Source organism: Scatophagus argus, chromosome 18, assembly GCF_020382885.2.
Source record: "Scatophagus argus isolate fScaArg1 chromosome 18, fScaArg1.pri, whole genome shotgun sequence".
NCBI classification, from domain to species: Eukaryota; Metazoa; Chordata; class Actinopteri; family Scatophagidae; genus Scatophagus; species Scatophagus argus.
The window spans coordinates 15370941-15387484 of NC_058510.1; the positions used below are offsets into that span (position 1 = coordinate 15370941).

The 16544-nt window shown below is 41.3% G+C and overlaps 1 protein-coding gene across 4 annotated transcripts in view; it reads left to right on the top strand.

Annotated features, from left to right (window-relative positions):
• Positions 1 to 16544, top strand: part of LOC124049562 (partitioning defective 3 homolog) — a 314519-nt gene that overhangs the window by 122425 nt on the left and 175550 nt on the right. For all 4 annotated transcript variants that reach the window (XM_046371346.1, XM_046371347.1, XM_046371348.1 and 1 more), the window contains exon 5: positions 2865 to 3002. In XM_046371346.1, the coding sequence (XP_046227302.1) occupies positions 2865 to 3002 (138 nt within the window). The remainder of the gene's footprint in view (positions 1 to 2864; positions 3003 to 16544) is intronic.

The window sequence follows — 16544 nt, forward strand, 5'->3', positions numbered from 1 at the left end:
CACTGGAGCTACATCAGTTATAATGTCAGAGATATGTGCCCTGAAATCTTCCAACCTCCAGCAGTCTCTCTGTTTAACTTCATTACTGCTGTCGCTGTTCATTTTCATTTCCTCTCTCCTCTGTACCCCAAATCAAAGAATTAAGTATTAGATATGAAACCTGTGCTACCCTGCTTGCACATATCCAGCAGTGGCACAGATAGTCTTTATCTGAACCAAGTTCCCTCTGATAACACCCTGTCTTGTCTTTCAAAAAGACGTGCAGAGATTGTTAAACACTTTCCCTTTGTTCCAAATTCACCTTTTCTGATGCTTTTTACACCACTGATTATAAATCTTAGGAAATGTGCAGCTGAGGTACATCCTCTCTCTGGCTTTGGAATGAGAAGGGATACCAATTAACTTCTCAAAATGGCTGCCTCCACGTGGTGCCGACAGACCTTTACTTCTTGCTGAGAGAGAGTTATGTTCACAATGAAAGAGGGAGGTTTAAAAAAGGGAGATGATTGAGGACCTGGAACGTGACACAGCAAGCATCCACATGATTAGTGAGTCTGGAAACTGCGTCTGATAATCCTATTTAAAGACACTTTAGTTGTCAGAGCCTCAGCAGTGTAACAGCACAGTCCCCAGCCCAGGGGGTGGTGAAAGAAGTTTGAGGTGAAATGATCATTAGACCTTTCATTTTGTAAAGATTTTTCTTCTTCTGGCCTATGTTTCACTCAGCAAATATATTAAATTGTTCAAATTTGTTAAAACCAGGAGCTTGTGTGCTCAAAATATAAAAATAAGGAAAGATATAAAAGCAGTCAGTAAGACCCATTCTGCATTTTGGCCCTTCTCATCTTCCCTGTGCCTTCCACTTTTGTGTGCACTCTGCAGGACATAAATGTTTGATTGCTTTGCACTTTGCTCTGTGGGTTTGGGTTTCAGAAATTAAGAAGTTACATAAAGGTTTAGAATTGTAAACATTTTAACGCACCAGCAAATGCCTGCCAGTTTTCCTTCATTTGCTTCCTATGCTTCTTAAATGTGACTTGTTGAAACCTAAAGAAGCCCTGTAAAATATATTTTGGTAATTTGGTAAGCTTAACTGAGCTGAATATTCCAGTTTTCCATTCAGTTCTTGGCTTCTATGGCAGATTATCAGTTATCTGAATTAGATCCATCTTAAATCATCTTTTTTTTTTTTTTTTGTCTTGCCCAGTTTTTTGACACGGCCATTAGAATTTTTTTCCAATGAAAAGGAAGTCTTAATCCTTAGTGTCTCTTTTTGATGCATCCATCTGTCATATATTCACCATCAGTCCAAGATTAGGTCTATTTTTATGTAATCAGCAACAGATGTTCCATATATTAGTCAGCATAGACTTTGATGTATTTCTGTCTTGGAGCAAACAGTGTTCTCAAAGGGAACCATACATCAGAGATTAGCTCTGCTAAAAGAGTGTTTGGATGCAAGCCATTCACTATTGTGTTCGGTTCAATCCCCTGTGAGTCCAGTTATGGCTGAGTAAGGCTCGGTTCTGCTTAATCTCCACCATACAAGCCAATTGCCGTCCTCAGTCGTCAGCTAGCACTGTAAACTCATCACTTCTCCCAATGACTTTACAATACCTCATACTCTTGGTCCTCCATGCTTAGCACAGTCAACTAACGGGATTAGCTAGTGGATATGAGCCCACTGATTTACTGCTACCTCTCTGGTATCCGGGGTTCTCCACATTTTACGATCTGATGTGTCGTAAAAGTTTGTGGAGAAGGATTCGTTGTCGCGCCGTGCTGCACGGTGGGGACAGAGGCCATGATGATGACAGAGGCCGTCTCAGTAGAGCCCACGTGTCCGGCGGTGTTTTACAGTCCTGTCTGCAGTGCTTCCTCAAACCCTGTCACACCAAATTCAACTGCACTAAAACACATGACACATGGCTTATTATAGCATGTTGAGGATAGGGGTCAGAATCAGAATCAGAATTCCTTTATTTATCCCTGAGGGGAAACTCTTTGGATTCTGTGGATCTCCTACCTGCCATTTCTCTCTCTTTTTTTTTCTTTTTTTTGCATTGTTTGCCACTATATTTTCCCTCATTGAACTTGTTTTCTTGTTATTCTTTGTTCACTTTTTCGGCAACTTATCATTCTCCGTTAGACTAAGCTCCCGTTTTTGTCCGTCTCACTGTTTAGCCGTCGTTTGATAACTCATCAAACCTTGAAACATTCTCATTTGTCTGTCTTTGTGAATTATTATCTCTGCTATTATTTTTAATATTAATTTGTTTTCATTTTCATTCTAATAGCTTCAGCCACCATAACCTTCATTTACCAGGATTACCATGCAGAGCCTAGCATGTCTGAAATGTAATGTAGGGTGACTGTGTTTTTGCGCTCATGGCCATTACAATAAGTCTGCTGAAGTCTGCTGGTGACATTACCTCGACAGAAGCATTTTCCAAGGTGCTTTTTGTGTAATGGAAGAGCTCAGCTGTGGCTGTCTTATTATAGGACGCCTCTTATTAGTGGCTCAGGTTTAGCTGTGGGGAAGGGTTAAGGGTGAGGGTGGAATGGAGAGAGACTTGAATGAGTAACACAGTATTGATGTGTGGCACAAGACCAAGATAAACTAACTGACTTCCATAACAAAACATCTGTCATCCGGCTGCAATAGATAGCACGAACCCACAAATCTATCAAAAGTATGGAAGATGGATTTGAAATTGTTTGTTGATAAAGAATTTTAGATTGTTGGTTTTGCACCTAGTCATTTCAGCTGGTAGCAGTGGTATGATCAGCATAAGTAACTTCTGTTAGTAACATCTGTGCAGCAGTCATGCAGCGATGTTCTTCGTCTTCCTGTTCCTTTGCAGGGCAGAGGAGGCCATGCCTATCGGAGTCTTCCTCGTGATGCGAGTGGCTGGACCACTCAGTTCCAGAGAGAGATGACTCGATCTTCCCTCAGCGCCAATCATCCAATGGTTGACCGATGGCTTGACCGACAAGAACAGGTATGGAAGTGACCTTGATCCAAAAAAACAGGGGATTTTTTTTGTATTTGTATGAACTACTTGTATGAAAACACAGCAAACAAACCAAAGTAATAAGCTGGAAATGTAGGGTCCACCTAGACGCATTAAAAAGAGTTTCAGTGTCAGTTGTATACCATTCATTGGATCATGTTGGGCTATGACTTTGGGGCTTGGAATCATGGCTCTGCTATGAATATAACATGCTGTGTTTCTAAGTGTTATAATCTGCATACAAGCATTATTTCCATACCCACATGGCTTTCCTGTTGTCCTTGTAATATGTCCCATTGAGTGTCAGTAACATATGCCATATATCATTTGGTTGAGACACCATCCAGAGGACCTTAACGTAGTATGAGTAATGAGTAGAGCTGTGCCTCTGCAGGAAATCCATGTCTGTGTGTTTCATACAATGCTTCACTGTGTCATAATGCATCATATCCTGCCATAGTGTCATAACGATGGTAAGCGCAGTGGTGACAGGTAACAGTGATTGCAGCCACACTGACTGCTTACTGCCCAAGCTAACTTAAAACAGAAACGGTGACTGACATCAGACTTCATAAGCCTGTTCTGTGTAGCAATACTTTTCTTAAAGTAACAGTGTATACCATATCATTGCAGTCATGCTCGTCTCCTCACTTCACACCTCCTCACTCTGTTGGCACTTGTGATTGTCTCACTCTGCGACTGGTCCCTCTACTCTTCGACCTGTCAGAGGAGAGAAAAAATGTCCGCTTTAAAAGTTATTAAAAGTGACAGAGGCTCTCTGCAGGGAGAGCAGAAATGACCTTGGGAGGTGTCAGACGCACTGAGCTCCACGTGAAGATGATTTCTCCCAGTTTGTCTGTCAGTATCTGCCTATCACTACCTCACTTACCTGCTTTGACCTATGTAGGAGGTGTTTAATTGATTCCTCCTTCGTGTTATACAATGAGGAAAAAAAGGATGGAGGTGGGGGGTTGAAACGAATGCACAAGTAAGAGAATAAAAAAGAATCAAATTTTAAAGCTGCAAAACACGTTGCTGTTAGCTTACTGCACAAGCAACTTTGCTGTGCTGTGTTCAGTCTCACCTGAAGGTCGGGGCTGCCTTGTGGTGGGTTTCTGGGTGGTCTGTCTGCTGTTCTCTTTATATTCTCATCGAAAATCAACATGGCCAAGGTTATGTGTCGTTGTTATTGAGGCTATCGTCTTTAAACCTTGTATTTTATTTCTCAAGAGTTCTCTCACAGTATTTTGTCTTTAGACAGTCTGTCAGGACAAAGTACTCCAGTGAATTAAAAGCTGTTTTAGTGCAGCGTTGGTTTGTACATCTGAAGCTGTTGCAGGGTTGTTTGACCAGGTTTTCTCTTCATGCCATAAAACATTTTTAGAATCTACCTTATCTTACCTTTCATTGGCACTCCTGTATACCTCCTGTATACCTTTTGTATACCTGGATACCTTATCTGGATCTTCGGGTCTTTGCGTTGAAATATTAAACATCATTCTTGTTCATAATCAGATTTCAATAATCAAATAAGCACTAAACCAGTACCTCAGAATTGAGTAATTTTATTTGATGGTACTTTACTAAAATATTGTACTTTATACCTCATTTATTTGGTGGTAGTATTTACTAGTTTTTAAACTAAAGAAATAAAAACAAACCTAAGAGTATATGTAGTTATTATTTTGACTGATTGTCCATCACACTTTCACAGTACACTGTGATGTCTTCAAATGTCTTGTTTGGATTGTTTCAGAATTTAAAACTAGACCCATCCATTTAATACAACACTATCAAAGGGGCCGTTTTGCATAATAGGTATATTTCAAGTTAACTGAAAACAAAAAAATATTTATATTGTACGTAAAGAAGACACAGAACGCACATTATAGACATACATTTGTGAACAACCTTTCCCAAATCCGAGATTATTGTGAGGCTTCCAGGTTAATACTCAAACGAACATTTCATAAAATGTGAGATTATTAATTCAGAGCAGGAGTCATACCAAGATCAGCATGTAAACATTTAAAGAATAACAGCAGGAGTGCCACAGAGCATCCAGGGGCTAATTCTAGGCACTACCTGATTCTTTGTAATCTGACAGCTGTATGACTAAGATGATCTGCAAAGCGCAAATCCCCTCATTAGAGGTGACACAGTGTAGGTTTCAAAGAGACACCTTATCACCCAGTTATTTCTTTCCTTGACTCACTGTATCTCTAGTCTTGATTGCTGTCTTTCCCTCCCACACATGACTCTTTGATATTTTGTCTTCTATGTCTGTTTGATGGGCGTGCAGCACAGCAGCATTGTAAGATAAAAATACACAGCGTGCGTTAATTAAAAAGAATTGTGATCAGTGCTAAAGCGCTGGCTGAGATAATGAGTGTACACACACACACATGAACACACACACACACACACACATGCATGCACACCGAGATTTTAGAAAAATCACACTAATTAGCAGTTGTTTGTTTATCATGGATTACTTATCTCCTGTAATTTTTTTTTTTTTTGTTCTGCTTTATGAGTTAAGATAAAAGCAAAAACAAAGAGAAATGAGAAAGGGCATCACACTCTTTTCTGCCTGTTCACTGAAACAACTGACGCACTCTTTACTTGGTGTATGTGTACGTGGGTGGGTGTGTGTGTCACGCTCTTGCAGCATCTTTTCTTAACTTCTTGCCTTGCACTCCTCCCTGAATCATACTGTACCTTACAAGTCTAAGCATTTCTTCTAAAATCAAATCATTTTCTTTTCCTTTTCCCCTGTTGTGCCCGGAACCATTGGGTGCACTCTCATAGTGCTTTGCTTCACCATTTATATTTAAGCAGGCCCTCCCACCACTGGCTATAAATTAGAAATGATAAGTCAGATTGACTAAAACGACACATTGAGTTCTATGCTTAAAATACCAAAAGAGGTTCTGAGGAAGTTGGACGACAGCACCCTTAGCTGTGCAAGCTGTGATTCTGTCATCACCATGAAGACACAGATGTGATAAACTCAGAGATGGATTTAAAGCTGAATTGGCAGCAAATGTAGATGCGGGAGTGATGCTGTCATATTTTTTTCTTATATTTTAGATTGTACAACTTGAATATATTTGGATATAACTGGACAGAGTAGTTAATTCTTCCTGAAACTTCCCGAAGAAAAATCTCAAGTCTTGATAAGAAAAAAAGAAAAAGATAAAAAGCTCACTTAACATTGATGACAAGCCTACCTCTTTCCTCTAGTTATATTTGCCAGCCTTGTTTTATGTCTAACCAGTCAATAAATTCACTTTACTGTCAAACAGTTCCATCTGAGACTTTGGGAGCTCCAGCCTTCCAGTCCCTTGCCACTTTTCTACACTTGGACACACACCCTGCCAAATGTGGCGTAGAGAAAAGCATGCTCTATCAGCCCATATAAACCAGGCCTTTATGAGTTATTCCTTATATAAACAGCTGACATTAATGCTGGCCTATTATCTCACTGATGAATGCTAATGGGCCTTCCCGCTCGGCATCACACATGCACGCACACACACACACGATTAAACATGCACACACACACACATATTTGGATCTAGCTGAGTGCCTCTTCACTGTATTATTTTGTGGCCTTGATGAGGCACCGGAGGCCATTATCATGAGCTGTGCCAGAGGCAGGACTGACACCAGCTGTCAGTCATAGCGGGATTTAACCCAATCAAACTGGCTCACATGGAGAGACACAGACAGTTTGAAGTGTTCCCAAAAAGGTCAGAGTTTAAGGATGGAAGTCACTGATATAGAGAGACCTTGAATTGTTTTTGGAGCATTTTTGAAACAATGAAAAATCAATCTTTGAAACAATCTTAAGTTGACTTGGTTTTTCAGTATAGTGCTGCATATTGAAAATGCTGTTTCAAACAGTTGCACCCATAACACATTGAAAAAGAGAGAGATCTAGAGAGACAGAAAGAAAACTCAAGTGTTACATAACCAAGTAAAAAACGTGTCTGTGTGGAAAGAGCTCCGATCAGACGTCTGATCGAGTCTCCAGCTGTCGGGGAGTGCCCCCCTCTCTTTGCTGTCCAAATGAGACACCTTGTCTGGTGAGTTGTAAAGGAAACCAGAGTGGCGAGGTGCCCAGCCAAATCATTGAGCCAGCACGTTAAAATGAGATGAGTCCATTCATCTTCAAGCCTGAAGAAGAGAGCAAGGAGCGGTGTGAACTCATTCCTTTCTTTTTCTATTCTCACATCAAAGATTTCTCACCAAAGAAACACGTACCCACAGATCTGTGAACTTGTTCGTTAACAAATGTTATTGTCTCCTTCTTCTATCTCTCTCACTTCAGTTAGGAGACAACAGTTGTTTTGCCGTTTTACTTTTGCACCATTAATGGCTGTAAAAAATTAAGTCCAGTCCTTTGGGGAAATGTGACTTGCTTTAAAGAATCATTCCAATATTGTCAACCTGAGTGTTTTGTAGTGACTGTGCAGGACAGTATCCAGTAGAGGGAAGGAAGCTCAGAGATGTTTGACTGAGAGGAAGCCTCTCTTTCGCAGAAACGCCCTCATAGCATTCGCACAGTTACACTCATTCCCACAGGGAGAATGTCCAGTACAGCCACTAGACAGCTCCACTGGAGTGGTTGGGGTGAATGGCTACGTTCCAGGGTGGTAATGAGGGAGGGGCAAGCGCTACATTTTTCCTTTTGCCACCCAGATTTATCCTGCCAGTCTAACTGAATTGACAATCTCCCAGCCACCAGCTGGCTTCTCTAACCTGTTGGCCATCCTCTGCCCCATCAGTGAGTGGCTTTATGCTATGTGGGCAACAATAGGCGGTAACCTCCTTGGCAGATTTTCAGTTTGACTTGAAACCACGCTGAACTGATTCCTCATAAAGGTCCAGTATGTAGGATTTAGTGGCATCTAGTGGTCTGATTGACTATATTGTCAAATCTCATTTAGTTTCACTTGTTTAAAAAAGAGTGAATGGCAAATAAATGGTAAACCGCTCGCCAGCCAGCTAGCTGGAAAAAAGAAAGAGAAAAGAAAAGAAAAAAGTTAGTATTATTGTTGCTGGTGAGTGAACTTTGTCTCCTCTCTTGACTAGCATGTTGGTAAAGCCCACACAGTCTGCAGTCAGACCCCAAGGCATGCTGCAGGCAACATTAGAGCAGTTGAGCATGGAGAGAAGACGCAGCAATAACCCCCTAAACCCTGCCCAACTGACACGGTCTCTCTTTCCGTCTCGTTCTTCCCATCTGTACTCGTCTCTCTGAATGACTCTCCTCTCTAACCTAACCCAACCATCCATTGCCTGTGTGTGTGCATTTGGTTCAGATAAATCTGGGACGGTGTTTGATAAAGAGCAGGTCGGAGGCTTTTTGTTTTGTGCAGGACAGTGCACAGAAAAACAGCAGCCCACATTCCAGAGCAGTGTAGTCAGTCCCACTATGGTGTTCTGTGTCTGCAGAGAGGACCTTGCATTTATCCACGACTTGCCTCTTAATTCTCCCTGAAACACACACAGGAAGGTCAGTCCGCTCCAAAAGGGTTGCAGCAGTAGATGAGAGCCTTTATGCATGTTTAGTTTACAGCAAATAAATATGTGCAAGATGTGCTCACCATATATTTTTGTAATTGCTGCCCAATGGGCCTGTCCATTTGGTGGTGCTGTATATTCAATATTGACTCCATGCGCACAACAATACTAGTAGAATTACAATTAATCTACCACCTAGCTGTTTACCTTTCCCCAAATTTGAGCAAGAAAAAGTAGTATCGGATTGAATTAATTACAAGATTTCTAAGACAAATGACAAATTTGTCTTATAGTTACTTATAAGACCACAAATATGTCTTATTATGGATTTCTTTGAGACAGTAACTCTATTAAAGATTTACCTTCATAAAATACTAAGAATAAATTACACAAGCAGTACATTCCTTACTTAGTGGAAGCTTTCACTCCTTTGAGAGTGCTGTGTAAAGGGCAGCTCACCAGAGACACTCTAGTCCAGCCTACGACCCTGAGTCCTGAGCTCCACTATAGTCTTAAAGATTAAGATTTAAAAAAGATTAAAGTGACATATTTTGTCATTGGAGGGAACTCACTCCAACGAAATTTGTTCTCTGCATTTAACCCACCCAAGTGACGTGCACACACACACAGCAAACCCGGGGCAGTGGGCGACCGCGTGCAGCGCCCGGGGAGCAGTGGGGGTTAGGTACCTTGCTCAAGGGTACCTCAGCCATGGACACCGGGACGGGGAATCGAACCAGCGATCCACCGGTTACGGGTCCGACACCCTAACCGCTGATCCACGACTGCCCCACAAAGAGATTTTTTTGTAACGCAACCCGCTCATGTACACGTTTGTACATGACCTAATGTACATGTTTTTGGGCCTGTGGGAACCGGAGTACCCGGAGAAAACCCGTCCTGGCACGGAGAGAACATGTAAACTGCACATAGAAGGCTCGGGGTTCGATCCTGGAACCCTGTCGCTATGAGGCGCCAGTGCTAACCACTGCACCACCGTGCCGCCCGCAAGTCTCTCCACTCTTAATGTGCTGTCACCCTTGAAACCCTACTGGAATGTCATGACCACTGACAGAAGTGCTTTTTAAGCCTCATTTAGCACTGGTCACGTCCCTTTTTTTTTACCTTTAATTGGGCTTGGTTACCTTTTGCGTTGTACTAACCTGTAGTGGTCATTGATTGACCCAAACTGTTGTTGGTGACTGAACTCAAAGTGACAGTATCAGTTTGATCCTGTACAGTCCACCTTTTTATTCACATTGAATTTTGGACATGTAGGAGATATATAATGTCACATTTGTCATTTCACGTCTTACCTTTCCTCTGTACTGTGTACTATGTTCTGTACTTTTAGTTTCACAGGGAAATCTTTAGCCTACATTTATTTATAAATTCAGATTTTACATACCAATCGGTCACAACATTAAAACCACTGGCAGGGGAGTGAATAACATAAATCATCTGTTTACGATGCAGTATTCTACAGGGAAACCTTGGGTTCTGGCAATCATATGGATGTTTTCGACACACACCATCCACGGAAACATTACACACCAAACAGCTCTTGTGGCAGCACAAAGGGGACATATTAATATTAAGCATGTGGTATTAATGTTGTGGCTGATTGGTGTACGTATCAAAAGAATATAAAATGTACTGAAAAGGATTAAACTATCAAAAAGTAAATACACGAGTTAAAATGACCTCCTTTTGAACCTGCTGCGTCAGTAATTTAGTGAGAAATGCCTCTAAGCGATTGATGCATCACAATTTTTCTTCATTGTGTACGTTAAGGCAGAATGGGCACTGTTTTCCTTAAAAACAATCGATGTTTAGACTTGGACAATAATAATGTCCCTCTTGGCCAAGACTTGCATTGAGCACATTTTCAAAGGAAAAACTGACTTATATCAAAGCCTAATTGGATAAATTTGCTGATAAATTTTCACAGCACACAGCCTGGAGCAACAAAATGTATTACAGATGCAGTAGTACTGCATAGTACTGCCATTTAATAAGTGTGTGTGTTGAGAGGATGAGAGCAGGCAAGTCTCATACACACTCACACACTGTTGTTAGTGTCATTTAGTTGATTCATTCCGCAGTGGGGAAAATAGATTGTACAGACCAGGATACTTAATCGTCCACCAGCTTTTTTCTGCCTGTAAGTTCTATTCACTCAGTTCTGTTAGCATTCTGGATGGCTCCCCTCTCACCTTATCACGCACACACACACACGTACACACACATGCACACACAGAGCATATACTCACAGGGACAGACAGAGAGGGAGAATGGTAGAAATAAGTGCTTAACAATTCAGAGCAACTTTCACAACTTAATCCCGAGCACATAACACAGCAGACAAATGTAGCTCCCAAGGACAGTGTGTCAAAAGGCGAGGCCGAAAATGTTGCTCTGCTCAGAATAGAGAATCAGCCTCTTTGGAAACAAGAGGAACAAACAAATCTGTCATTCACTTTTGTTCCATGACAAAGTTTCATGGCACGATGGCCTTTTCTTTCCCCTCTAAACAACATATCTCTTGTTTGTTCTTGCCATTCTCCATTTGCACAATATTGAGAATTGTGCAATCGTGTCTCTCGAGTTATCTCGTCTGAACAGGAGAGGAGGTGGCAGACGTTTTTCTTGGAAGTTGCCAACAATACGTCTGCTGCGTTGTAGCCTGAAAATGTTTAACCTGTCTTGTTCAGATTAGAGTTTGAATGATTTAGGCTTCAACATCCTGATAGCAATGTTTTTGAAGCTCCCAAGACCTTTTTATGCCATTTTTTTTCAATTTTGACTACTTAAATGAAAAATCTTGCCCTTGAGAATAATAATAATAAAAAAAAATGTTACTTCACTTTCCTCTAGAATTTTATTGTTGTCAGAATGGAAAAGCATCTAAGAAAACCACTGGGAAATAAAAGTAGAGTAAAAAAGAATATAAATGAGAAATATGATCAAGAAATTGCACTGGAATTAATGTATGGTATAACAGTAAAATACTTATATTGATACTTATGGTAATACTTATCATGATGTTCAGATATTAATAAAACACTATAATATCTTTTTGATTTATTTACATAAAGTGTCATAACTTGCTTCAGACTTAAAGGTCTTGTCAGTGTCCTTCTTTGTTGTGCTGAAGCTGTCTTTTTCCTGACTTTGCTCTGTCTCTCTGTGGTTAATTACTGCTCAGATGTCACTCTAGCTCCTGCGTTCACCCCATCACTGCGAACAGCCCTTCAGCAAGGCTGTCTGTGCTCCAGTTGTAAACACATCACCTTTTTTGGCAAGTGTTGTTCAAGTTCTTTTTTTTCTCTCTCACATCTAAACACTAAACACAAAGTAGATGTACTAAAGTTTGCCGGGGAAATGTAAAAAAAACAAAATAAAAAAACCCTTAGCGACTGACTCGTCTGTCCCTCTTCCCCGTCTTTTCTGTCCACACCTGCACCACCTCTACAGTGTCAGGGTGGCTATTCCTCTCCGCACTGCTGGTTGTGAACATGTTAATTCTTGATTAGAGTTCATGCTTTTGCCTTCTCCGATTTGCTCTGTGGAGTGAGAAATCACTTTCTCAATGAGAATAATTGAACACGGGCAGGGGGGTGCCAGCTCATTACCCACAAATCACAGGGAGCGGGGGCACCTTAGCCGAAGACAATAATGACTTGAGGGAATAAAATGGGGCCGCCAGCATGGAGCCAACCCAGTGTGGGCAGTAGACAACAAAGCTGAGAGAGGAAGATGCACGCTCTTAACAATGTTTCTGGTGATATCACTGTGTACTTATCTTCCTCCATTTTCAAATGAGTCAGTTTACTTTTCTCAGAGGAGGCAGTGTCCAGTTTGAGCGGCAGTACTAAGCCTTCTAATTACACCCATATTCAAAAGGATGTCCTCCTTAAATTATATGTTTGCAACCCAGTCAGACAATCAGCACCAAATCCTGAATCCAGCCCAGAGGACAGGAGACAAAAACACTTATAGAGACTAATGAAAATATATTCTGCTGCAGCTAGAGCTAAATAGCTTAGCTCCTTTAATGGCTGCCACTGAAGCACTAGATGGACTTTGGTGATTGACAGTGCTGTGTTTCCCACACTGTGAGTGTCAGTCACACTTTATTTCTATACTCCTGTTATTTCTACTTTTTCACCCTCTCTTTCCCTCAGTACCCTTTTTTTGATAATATGCCACACATTTCCACTCTCCACAGAGTGCCAAATGAGTCCTCTCTGGCACAATGAGGCCCATTGTCACAATAGGCTTTTCGCACTCTTTTATAGGTTTGTATTAGGGGGCCAATGCTTTTAAGTTGCTGAAGGAATGTAATAAGGCCCCGGCCGACAGTAAACATCCACATCTCGGGGCCACAGAGAAACATGAGATGGGGCTGCTTTGCCAGAAGAGACCTGTTTCATTTGCATCAGTCGGGGAACAAAAACGGTCACAGTTGGATGCGAATGGAGAGGAATGAGGCAGTGTCATGTCAGAGCCAAGGAGATGGAGGAATAGAAAGCCCCTTAAGAGAGAGTGAGGAGGAAAGAGATGTTAGGGGGCCAATCAGTCCATTTCTGTTCCTCTTGTACAGTTGTAGCCATGCCAATTTATGTAGCACCACTAAAAGGTGTTTAGATTCTTTCAGATTTTGCTCAACTACTAAATGTTATGTAAAACATTATTTATACCATACTTATTGTATGTCACTTTAAAAAAGAGTTTCCTATAAGTAAAAGTGAATATAACTTCTGTATTCTTGATTCACTTCAGTAAGAGGATGAACTTTCTAAGTCTTTAAATTTCATTTCAGTGCAATGAATAATAAATAATGGTAACATAGAGGTACCTTTGTTTTTCCATAAAACTTATACCATTATTATCTTGCAAGACAGGAGTACTAAAGTTTAGTTTGCAATATCTTCTAACAAGAAGCTGACATCCTAGATTCAGTATTGCTCTGACTCGCTTTTTGCTTAGAATCAAGACAAGAATGAGGCTAATGTGAGACTCCCACCACATTAATTCACCACCCACAAGACAAATTACATCACGCTTGACTGCTGTAGCCTACCATGAAAATGTACAGTAACTTTCATAACGGTATCATTTTATTCCCAGTGATAGATCACCTATCCCAAGCTAGTGTTAATCCTCATATTTCAGTGAAATAAATGGACACCAGAGACTGTCTCAAATGTCTGAAAACATCCAACAAACTTTGGCATACTTTTGAAATTGTAGTACAATAGAACATGCAATATCACTGGTATAATCCTTTGAGTGTCTCAAAGCTGGATGCCCACGTTGAATTTGGAACAGTCCAGATGGAGGTAATGGTGCCATTCCAGCAAGGAGCACCTCTGTAATGGGCCATGCTTCTCCCTGCAGAGCAGTTTTCCATTGGAATTTTCTCGTCTTTATGGTTTAGGTATATAGGCCACGGGAGCTGTTGTGTAGAATAGCACCCCTGCTGAGCTCCATCACAACATACTCTGATGTTCCCACAAGCATTCATGACTTCAACCAGAACCGCACTGATAGCCTTTTCCATTTAAAAACTGAGTAGTTGCTTTGCTTGTTGCGGTTTATGCCTGTCTGGGTTGGAATGTGAGACTCCTGGTGCTGTTATATGATTGGCTGAAATATGAAAGTGTAAGTAATGGTGCCCAGTGTATGTGATCTGTTGGTGTGTTGGTGTGTGTGTGAACAGTGTTTACATGCAGCAAATTGACTATCCATGTACCGATCTGTCTTGTTTGTTGTGACACTTGATGATTTCCCCATGCTCTTATCTCATCAGTGATTGCAATCACTTGTCGTATTTAGCAAGGAGATTATCTTCGGCTATCCTATAACTACAACACTCTTTTGATCAGTCGATATTAAGACTAATCTTGCACTCACTGCTCTTAGAGTCACGATGCATGCAGCCAAAATATGACTTTTACCTTTCAATAACCTTTCAAATTATTGCACTTTGTTCCTTTCATTCCTTCTTCTGTCTTCCTTCCTTTCTTCTCAACTAAAGCATACACACTTGCCACCCAACCACACCACACCCCACCCCACCCCATCTTACCGGGTCCACTAGATTGCCATGGCTGAGTCTTTTGGGACCTCTCTTCATTACTGGCCCTTCATAGGCCCCTCATCTCCACACAGCCCTCTTCATTTAGCCCCGGCTGCGCGCGAGGACTCGGCTAAATGGCTTTCTGTCTGCCCCTTATCCAAGAATTTCAGCTTCCAATTAAAACGAAATGGAAAGCACCCCCCGTACCTCACCCCACACTGCTCCCATGGCACTACAGATGAGCCCCTGCTCACCACCCACCCCACCTGCTCAAACAGGGCAGCAAACAACTGCTGATCTGTAGAATAGGCTGCTCGCCTCCTGTAATAACTCACTGCAATGTGTACCAAAGCTTTACTTGCTTTACCACTTAATTATTCATAGTTCAACATCATTCACCCTCTTTCCTTTCATCTTCATGTTCAATGCATTTAGACCTTGAGGTCACAGTGTGTTAAAACATCCTATAGAAGATGGATGACATTCTTGTATGAATAGCTGTTTTGCACATTTTCTTTCCCATTGCTGCCATTATTACTTGCTGATACAACATTTGCTACACAGTAACTGTTGTATTAAATATTCTGGATGACAATTTGGCCCTTAAGCAAGTGCAGTTTATTGGCAGCCACCGTACTACTCAGTAAGTCAGTGTGAATCTGACTTACATAATTGCTGGAGCGGCTACTAAAAATAATAGTAATAAAAAAAGAAAGAAAATGTATTTAATTATGATCCAGATCCGAACCACGGGTGCTCTCATTGAAATTCAAACACCCTCAATTATTTCAACAGGGGTACCATTCGCTCACTGACCTTCACAGTTTGAAAGATGGATTAAACGTTCTGAACAGTGGAAAGCAGACTGTCCTCCCACTCAATAAGCTCAAAATGATGATTAATCTGTGAAAAGCAGCACAGAGCTCTTTTTAATGCATGGGTAAAGACCTGGGATTCAGCTGGGACCATCCGCTCAGCAGGGCTGCACACTCAACCCCCAGGATTATCTGTTCAGAATCACCTCCCTTCACCTAAGCCAGGTGTCTGGAAAGTCATAATATCCCTTTTGAACTATTTTTGTATGCACCAGAAACTCGAAATCTGCTTTAAACACCCCTTTGAAGTGCTATTCTAATGCAAAATGCTATGCACATTCAACCCCTTTGAAACACTTCTACAGTATTCAGACAACATTATTCACAGAGCTTGTAAGAGTAAGAAGTGTTCTGGACGAAAGCCGGTGACGATAACTCAATTCGCAGTAATTCCTACCCGTTTGAACCTCCGGCTCTCTGGTACAGGAGTGGTCTGCTCCGGTTGCAGCCGTTATTGATGAGGTTTGGAAAAAGTCTTGGGTCTCTCCGTCCGCTTTGGGCCTTTGTTATTGACCTGGTGATTGATTTAAGCCCTCATAATTAGCAGACCTAATTTAATTAAAGTGCAATTTAACGATACAGTGGGCAAAGGCAAAGGCAGCTGTGTCATTGATAGATCAGTCCAGGCCTGATATGAAACAGGCGTTGGCAGATGATGTATTCCACACACAACGGAGGCAGAGACAAAAGAAAAGACAAAGATCGTAGTGGAGGAACAAAGAGCACTGCCCAAGAGTGAAGAGAGAGACGGACCTTTGTTTTTCCAAATATCAGCTCACAAATAGCACTGTCTGTTTCGCCCCCACCCCTCCACATCTCTCCTCCCCACATCCTGATGTGGACAAATGCAGCCTCACAAGTCTGATCTAATTTGCTTAACAGCATTAGGAACCTGTCTGTCCCTGTAATTTGCTACAAGTAAATCCACGTCAGAGCCTGAACTTCTATGAGCCAGAAACCATGTCTTTCAAAAACAAAACAAAAAGGGACAGATTTAAAGACTTGGGATCTTTGTTGATTAAAAGGATGTTTTGTGAC